The sequence below is a fragment of the Ursus arctos genome, unplaced genomic scaffold (assembly GCF_023065955.2).
Source record: "Ursus arctos isolate Adak ecotype North America unplaced genomic scaffold, UrsArc2.0 scaffold_19, whole genome shotgun sequence".
Lineage (NCBI taxonomy): Eukaryota > Metazoa > Chordata > Mammalia > Carnivora > Ursidae > Ursus > Ursus arctos.
The window spans coordinates 44,341,148-44,350,318 of NW_026622863.1; the positions used below are offsets into that span (position 1 = coordinate 44,341,148).

The following is a 9,171-nucleotide window of genomic DNA, read 5'->3' on the forward strand; positions in this document are numbered from 1 at the left end:
AAGAGTCAGACACATAACCGACTGAGCCCCCCAGGTGCCCTGATTAGCAGCTTTTGTTCCATCTGCAGCCTTAACGCCCCTAGCCATGTAACATAACATATTCATGGGGACTGGAGATTAGGACATGGACATCTTTGGGGGGCAATTATTCTGCCTAGCACAGATTAACATTGTTTTACTATAAACGAGGAGGATTCTCTTTTGTAGGAAAAGAGGCGACCATCCAAGGTGTCTGGGGCTCTAGTGTCAGGGCCCAACCTCCTTCCATACTCTTGCTCCATCATCAATATGTGGCTTCCTCTGTGTGGTCCAGGATGATTGCTTGAGCTCCATCCTTCACATCCACATCCCAGACAATGGAGGAGAATGGGAGGGAGGGGGAAGGAATGCCCCACCCAGAAGTACCACACGATACTGCTATGTCCTGCTGTCAGAACTCAGCCGCAGGTGGGCACGTGATGACACCGGAAGCTGTCTTGATCCAGGTTAGCCATTTATGGGATGACAGGTCAAGTTTCCTGTTACTAAAGAAAGAACGGATATTGAAGTATGGTTACAAAGCTTGGGTAAGAGGCAGGTCGAGGGATGACAGAGAGTCAGATAGGACACAGATCTGCAGGAGAGTTAAAAAGGGAGTCCAGCCTATCCACAACCTGGGTATGGTAGAGAGAAGACGGGCTGCAGTAGGCTGATTAATGGCGTCCAATGATATTCATGTACTAATCCTAGAAGCTGTGAATGTAACCTTATTTGGTACAAGGGATGTAGCAGATGTGATTGTGTTAAGGATCTTCAGGTGGGAGAGATTGTCCTGGATTATCTGGGTGGACCCTAATCGGAAACACATGTCCTTGTAAGAGGGCGCCCGAGGAAGACTCGACTCCAGAGAAGAGGTGATGACCAGAGCAGAGATTGGGGTGATGTGCTTTGAAGATGAGGAAGGGGCCACAAGCCCAGGAATGCAAGCAGCCACCAGAAGTTGAAAAAGGCAAGGAAGTGAATTCTTCCCTGGAGCCTCCCTGAGGAATCAGCCCTGCTAACAACACCTTGATGTTAGCCTTTGAAATCTGACTTTCACCTTCTGGCCTCTAGAACTATAGGAGAGTACATCGTGTTGTTGCAAGCCACTGAGTTTGTGGTAATTAGTTACACCAGCCACAGGAAATGAGTATAGTGACTGTGCCCTAAACAGCTCATGTTCCCTAGAAGTAACTAGAGAGGAGATCCCCTGAGAAATTGGGTTTTGGCTAAAGTCTTCCTGGGAATCAAAGTGATTATGGATCCAGCACTTCCTCTTCTGGGTATTTGCCTGAAGAAAACAAAAACGCTAATTCAGAAAGAAATCTGCACCCTCTTGTTCATTGCAATGCTAGTGACAATAGCCAAGACATAGGAGCACCCTAAGTGTCCATCGATGGATGAATGGATAAGGAAATGTGGTATATACACACGATGGAATGTTATTTGGCCATAAAAAAGGGAAATCTTGCCATTTGCGACAACATAATTGGGCCTTGAGAGCATTGTGCTAAGAAATAAATCACAGCAAGACAAATACCATAGGATCTCCCTTATATGTGGATTATAGAAACAAACAAAACCAAATTCATAGAAACAGAGAACAGATCAGTGGTTGCCAGAGGCAAGGGTAGAACATGGGCAAAATGGGTAAAAAGGGTCAAAAGGTACTAACTTCTAGTTATAGAATAAATGTCATGGGATTGTAATTACAGCATGATGACTACAGTTAATAATCTATATTACATATTTGAAAGTTACAGGGACGCCTGGGTGGCTCAGTTGGTTAAGTGTCTGCCTTCAGCTCAGGTCATGATCCCAGGGTCCTGGGATTGAGTCCCGAATCGGGCTCCCTGCTCAGTGGGGAGTCTGCTTCTCCCTCTGCCCCTCCCCCAGCTCATTCTCTCTCTCTCTCTCTCTCTCAAAAATTAATTAATTAATTAATTAATTAAAACCTTGAAAGTTGCTAAGACAGTAGATCTTAAAAATTCTCATCAAAAGAAAAAAAGTGTGTAGCCATGTATGGTGATGGATGTTAACTCGACTTATTTGGTGATCATTTCACAATATATACCAGTATTGAATCATTATGTTGTATACCTGAAACTAATGTAATGTTATAGGTCAGTTGTACCTCACCTTTTAAAAAAAGTGATTATGGGGAGCAGGGGGAGGGGGCTTCCAGAAGGCAAGGGCTGGATTAGATTGACTGGTGTTGATACACCCAAAAGTAGTAGTAGTAAAATTGAAAATAATGACAGCAGCAATAATAAAAGTGATACCAGTAATAGTGCCCACTTTTGGAGCCCTTACTATGTGCTGGATTCTCTGCCAAAGACCTTACACACGTGTTCTCATTTACTCTTCATAGACACTCAGTGGGTTGGTGACAATAACCTGTAAGTTAAGACAGGCTGAGTTTTGCTGCAGTAACAAGTAGCCCTCAGTGGCCGACATCTGCAAAGGTTTATTTCCTTCCCACCCTGTGTGCTCATCACAGGTCAGTTTGGGGCTCTGCCTGTTATTGTCCTTACTCAGACAATACCTGGATCATTGCCAGTCTCTGGTCATAGGAAAAAGCAGGTGAAGAATGGGTCGGCCCAGAAATGACATGTCATACCACTCACATTTGGGGGCAGGGGAGGGGGGTAATTGGCTTAACTAAGTAGACAAAAACCATTGCCCTTGTGGAGATTAATTCCATTTGGGGAGACAGGTAATAAACAAAGTAAAATAAATGAGTTGACTGAATGCCGCATGGTGTACATGCTATGGAGAAAAGTGAATCAAGCAGAGAGCATGGAACAGGGTAGGAACAATTTTGAATGAGTGGCCAGGGAAGGCTTAGGAAGAAGCATTTGAGCAAAGACTTGAAGAGGGGAAGGAGGGAGCTATGGCAATGCTGGGGGGAGAGCATGCCAGGCAGAGGGAACTGCAAGAGCAAAAGACTATTTCAGAAATGGTAAGGAATTTGTGTGGCCAGAATGCAGAGAGGTGGGAAGAGGGGAAGAGATGGGATCAGAGAGGTCATGGAGGCAGGTCATGTAGGACCTTATATAACAACTTTGTCTTTTACTCTGATTGAAATGGAGCCAGGAGAGAGCAGGGCAGGGTCCCGACCTGACTCAGGTATTCACAGGGTCCCTCTGGCTGTGTATGGGCAACAGGCTGGGAGTTAGGGGCAAGAGTGGGGAGCCTAGGGAGGAGGCTGCTGCCATGGTCCGGGTGGGATAAGGTGGACAAGACCAGGGGAGGGGCAGGGGAGTGAGTGAGAAATGGTCAGATTTAGCATATACTTACAACTAGATTTACTAACCAGATGTGGGAAATGACAGAAAAGAAAGGAGCCATGGATGATTCCAAGGTCTTTCACCTGGGGGTCTGGAAAGATGAGCTGCCGTTTAATGGGCTGAGGAAGATTACAGAAGTAAAAGTTTAGAGTGAGAAGAGCAGGAGTTACATTTTGGGTATGATAAGTTTGAGAAGTCCATTGAGCATCCAAATGAGGTTGTTCAGTAGTCACTTTGATGTATAAGCCTGGAGTTCAGGGGTGAGGTCTGAAGATCAAAGTTTGGGAGTTCTATCAGTCAGTTTGTGCTGTATAATAAGCAACCACAAAAATCTCAAAAACACAATTACCACTTACTTATCCCAGCATCTGCAGACCAGCTGGAGATGGCTCTGCTCATCTCTGGGGTTGGCAGATTCAGGCTAGGTTCTGCTGGGTGGGTCTGCTTCAAGCTGTGGGTCTGGCTGGCTCAGGTTTGAGGCCAGGCTGAGGGACAGCAGCAAGCCAGGGGAGCTCTTATTGCCATCACCAAAGCTCAGGAGGGCAAGTGGAATCGCTTGTGAGTCTTATTAAGGCTTAGACTGAGAACTGACACATTGCCACTTCTAGAGATACATCATTGGCTTAACAATTCACACTGATTTTGGACCCATCTCAGGGTCCTGGAATCAGCTCCGCATTGGACTCCCCGCCTTGGCAGGGAGTCTGCTTGTCCCTCTCCCTCTGCAACCCCCCCCCCCACAGCTCATGCTCTCTATCTCAAGTAAATAAATGAAATCTTTTTTTAAATATTTCATTTATTTACTTGAGAGAGAGAATGAGAGAGAGCACAGTGTGGGGGGTGGAGTAGGGGCAGAGGGAGAGGGAGAAGCAGACTCCCCACTGAGCAGGACGCTCAATGCGGGGCTTGATCCTGAGGCTTGATCCCTGGGCTCCAGGATCATGACCTGAGCTGAAGGCAGACGCTTAACTGACTGAACCACCCAGGTGCCCCCAAAATGAAATCTTAAAAAAAAATAAAGAAAAACAACAACCATTACCTGTAAATCCTGAAAAAGTTAACAGGCATTCACTAAGAGCCAAAGGATAAAAGAAACCACCCTGCTCTGGCAGACAGTAGTGTTCAGAACCATGGAGAGCAACCAGTGGTGCTGCCTTCTCAGCACCGTAGACTAGCTCTTCTTAGAGCGGTTTCCACAAGCCAATCTCTTTCTATTGACTGTTCAGAAGATGGCAAGGGAACTTTTAGAATCAGAGTTTTTGTTGCTACTGGCTTATTAGGTGGTCCAGTGTGGATCTGAACTTGAGCTGTTTTCTGTGCCCAAGAACAAAGCTAATTTGTCCTTGTCCTTGAAACCAGAGTTGGAGATATGAATTTAGGATGTGTTAGACTCCCTTATCATTCAAATTATTTTCTTACATTTTAAAATGAGGAATCCATTTATTGGGGGGAAATTATAAATCTCTGCCCTACTGACATGAGGCTTGGCTACATCACTTGTTTTGTCTAATGAAATGGAGGTAGAAGTGAAGTGGTGTGTATCATTTCAGAGCAATGCTCTAAGAGCAGGTGCACAGACCACCATACACTCTAATCTCTCTACTCTAAAACTAGCAATATCTCAGTTAGGGCCACACCTTTATCCTGGATTCCAGTGAAGAACTGAGACTCTGCCTATGATGATCATGTTGAATGAATGAGCAATAAATCTTTGCTGTTATTAACCACTGAAATTTGAGGGTCATTTGTTACTATGGTATAACCCACTCTAATGCTGACTGATGCAAGAGTAATCAGCAAGAAAGTGGTTGGTGAATCCACATTATTTATGAATGTATATCATACATACAGGAATGTATGATATAACAACAGAGAGACTATAAAGAGGGAAGAGAGAAGAGGAACAGGACTCTGAGAAACTCCAGTATTTAAGAGGTGGGAAGAAGAAAGAGAAGCAGTAAATGTGACTGAAAAGAAACAGCCAGAAGTCGAAGGAAGACAGGAAAAGTGTAATATCACAAAAATCAAAGTGGGAGAGAGTTAAAAGAAGAAATTGGTGAAGAATGGGTACTACACTGCTGAGGGGCTATCTGGGGAGAGAACCGGAGAAGCAGTCTCAGGATTTAGCTATGAAGAGATTGTTGGAGTTGGGTGGAGCTTTAGGGGCAGAAGCCAACTGTAGGGGGTATGGAGACTGGAATAGGTAAGGAAGTGGAGCCAATGGAAAAGAAAGTTGGAGATATAGTTGGAAAGAAGAGTATAGACTAAGGAAGGGATCTTATAAAAGGCAAGCCTGATGATGGGCAGGTACTAGTGGACAGGAAATTTTGAAAAATAGAGGGTAAGAGAGTGGTACTTCATGGAGGAATTAAATAGGAGCGTCCAGGATCAGGCACTGGCCCCAATTAGGCAGAAAGACAGCTCATCCATGGTGACAAGACAGCAAGGGATGTGTGGGGGCAGGTAGGAGGGTGGTGTAGATGAGGAAGAATTTCTACCTGGCAGCTTCTAGAAGGTAGAGGGCAAAGCAGTCTGTTTAGAAAGAGAGAAGAAGTGATGGAGGAGTGGATATGCAAAAGCAGAGATTGGAAAGAGCTGGGGTGAAACTTTCAAGAAACAGAGATTTGAAGAAATAGTGATGTCACAGAGATAGGGGCAGCCAGAAGAGACTGGGTCCCTGGACTGTAGCCCCAGATTATTCATCTTCCTGACCCTTCCACGCAGAGTGAATACAAGGACACTCTGAAGCTTTATAGCAATGACAGTCCCAGTGAATGATGGAGACAGAATAATTCCATGCAGCCAAAATTCTTCAGCTTTGAGGGAAACTCACTTTTCACTTCCATGTGTATCATTAAGGATGTTTCGACTGCAAGTAACAGAGAGTCCTAACTCAACTGGCTTAAATAGTGAGGTGAATTTGTTATCTCACACAAAAATACGTAATGAATGTAGACACACAAATCTTTAACAAAATATTAGCACATAGAATTCAGCAAAAGATCAAAGAATTATACACTGTGATCCAAGGGGGTTCATCCAAGGACGCAAGACAGGTTCAGTATTTGAAAACTAATCAGTATAATCCACCAAAACAGGCTAAAGAAAAAAACCCATGGGATCATATCAATCAATGAAGAAAAAGAATTGCCAAACTTCAACACCCATTCATGATTTTTTGAAACTCTTAGAAAAGTAGGAATGGAGAAGAACTTTCTCAAGTTGATAAAGAGCATGTACAAAAACCCCACAGCTAACATTATACTTAATGGTGAAAGACTGAAGTCTTTCCGCCTAGATGAGGGAAAAGGTGCCCTCTCTCACCATTCTCATTCAACATGGTACTGCGGTTCTGTCCAGTGCAATAAGGCAAGAAAAGGAAATAAGAGCATATAGAGTGGAAAAGAAGAAATAAAACCATTTGCAGATGACACAATTGTCTGCATAGAACAATGTCCATGGTGGAACTTAAATGACATTTTGGCTACAACTCTGACATTTCTCCCCAGAGATTTCCACCCTGACCATAGTCACTCCAGGTTTGGAACCCTAGTGGGTTTAGGGGAATGAACCACAAACACAAATTTGACACATATCCTTAGAAATACTCAGATACAGACCTTAGGCTCATGATAAAGCCATTGTCACACTGATCTGACCCATGTCTTATTACTGGGTATCATGATTGCTTGTGATGTTGAAGTTGCTTGTGATAAAATCCTCCACTACTCGTAGCTGAAAGCATCCTTAGTGAGCCCATCATTCCTCATCCATTCTTTCATACTCTCTCTCCCCCTCCCCCTTCCTTTTCTCTCCACCCCCCAACACACACACACACTCAGGGGGCCACAGTCACTTGTGCAGTTGTGTAGTCCTTTACAGAGTCACCTATAAACAAGGTCAAGGTCAGACAAATTATTTTCACACATTTCAGGGAAAGCACAAGAATAAACATCTGTTGGGGGCTTCATAAGTAGGGATCTGGAGGCAATAATCTAGGGAAGATAGTTGGTGCTTAAATAATATCTAAGGGACCTGCTGCAGGAGGGTCTCAGGGATCAGATACGTGGGTCTACACTGGCAACGCGGGTCCTGGTGAAGGTCCCAGGTGAGAAGGTGGAAGAGGTTGAACATGACAGAGGCTTCCAGGCAGCCGAGGGACTCCTGTGGGAAGGAAGGGCTGGGTCAAGTGGCTGCCTGTCATCTGGGCTCCCCGTTGTTCCCAGAGACTGGTCACTCTCTGGTTACTCACCTTCTTTGAGGCCTCCTGGAGTCAGTGCAACCAGTGCCGGAGGTGACCTCAGGGCCAGGTGCTGCCGCGGGCTGAGGAGTGTGGTATGTGAAGCAGAGCCTGGGACAGAGGGGTGAGGTACCCTAAGCCCAGAACCCACAAACATGGCCTGGGTGCTCTGAGCTCGGAGTGGGTGTCGTGCAGCCATGGTCTCCAGGACCTTCAGGGTCAAGGCCAGCTCAGCCTCCAAGGCCACGGGGTGCTCCCACAACTGAGGACGGGAGACAGAGACAGGGGAGAGTCGCACATGAGAGAGGACAGGTGGGGAGGACTGAGGAAGGGACAGGCGAAGGTGACAGTAAGGGGACAGGAGAGAGGGCACAGCCAGTGTGCTCAGGGAGGGGAAGCGGCATGTGGTGCTGGTGGGGAGAGCTAGGAGAGAGGGACACGTGAGAAGGAGAAGGTGAGGGGTGGCCTAAGCAGCCAGAGGAGTGGGCCAGGGAAGGGCAGGGCTGGGCCTGACTGTCCCCTCACCTGCAGCTGCTGCAGGTCCCAGGTCCTGGGCAAGAGGCGGGGGCGGCAGCTCCAGGCCTTCAGGGAGAGCGATTCTTCCTGGAGAGCAAGGGCAGAGGTCAGCCCCCAGCAGAAGCAACAAAAGGGACACTCACAAAGGTGTCCTTCTCCTTCTTAAGGCCCCTCACCAGGCTGCATTCCTGGCTCCTAAGCCTCTTTCGCCAAGAGGAAGATATGGCAGCCGTCCTGGGATCCATTGCCCTGGGGCCTCAGTCTCCCCTTCTGGGTCTCAGCTCTGTCCCCAGTGACAATGTCTCTCAATTTCCACCTCCTCCTGGGAGATAATTCTTGCTTCGGCTCCATGTTGCCATGTTTAGCCTGGACAGACGGGTTGTCTGGGCTGACGTAGCAGAGCACGGCCAGGGCTGTCCTGGGAGCCAGGGGAAGCCCCAGGCTGGCGAAGCCAGGGAGCAGGGCGGGGCCAAGTAAGCCAGGTGAGCCTGGGAAAGGGAAACTGACATGGGAAAGTGACTTCCCGAGCGGGGCAATCCTCAGGGCTGGGGAGGCTTCAGCCCCATGGGGAGGGGTTATTGGTGCCCGGATTGGGGGGGGGGGTGCTCATCTCTGCAGGCTGCCCAAATGTGGACAGCAGACAATGAGGAGATACCCAGAAAGTATCTCCAGGAAGGAGCTGGAGGCTTCTGCAGGGAGGTCGTTTACAGCAGGGAGATGACACAGGGAATCCACTGTAGAGGGAACAGAGAGTCAGCAAGGCCAAGACAGAAAAGTGAAAGCAAAAGGTAGCCCTCCTTGTCCCCCCTCCATCTGACGCTGATATGAGATGGGAATGAGTGTTTGCTAATGATTTCAGGTGCAGCTGAGGTCTTCAAAGGACTCAGCTGATTGTGGAATAAAGGAACTCATTCCTTTATTTCCTCGTTCAGTCAATCAGCCAATCACTGATTCAAGAACGTATTCGTTGATTAGTTCCTACAGGCCAGCACGGTTCTAGGCATGAAGGATCCAGCAGTGAACAAAACACAAACCTCCCTACCCCTCATGGCGCTGACTTTCCAGTGGGAGGGTCAGACAATAACAATATAATAAATGTATATGAAG

At 46.9% G+C, this 9,171-nt stretch overlaps 1 protein-coding gene across 1 annotated transcript; it reads right to left on the reverse strand.

Moving 5' to 3' along the window:
* Window positions 1–7,334: 7,334 nt before the first annotated feature.
* On the reverse strand, window positions 7,335–8,309 carry LOC113243256 (interferon lambda-3-like). The gene is given in 5 exon segments (XM_026481762.1): window positions 7,335–7,472; window positions 7,561–7,659; window positions 7,700–7,810; window positions 8,074–8,151; window positions 8,208–8,309. Coding segments are annotated over 5 exon segments (528 nt in total).
* Between the last annotated feature and the right edge of the window lie 862 nt (window positions 8,310–9,171).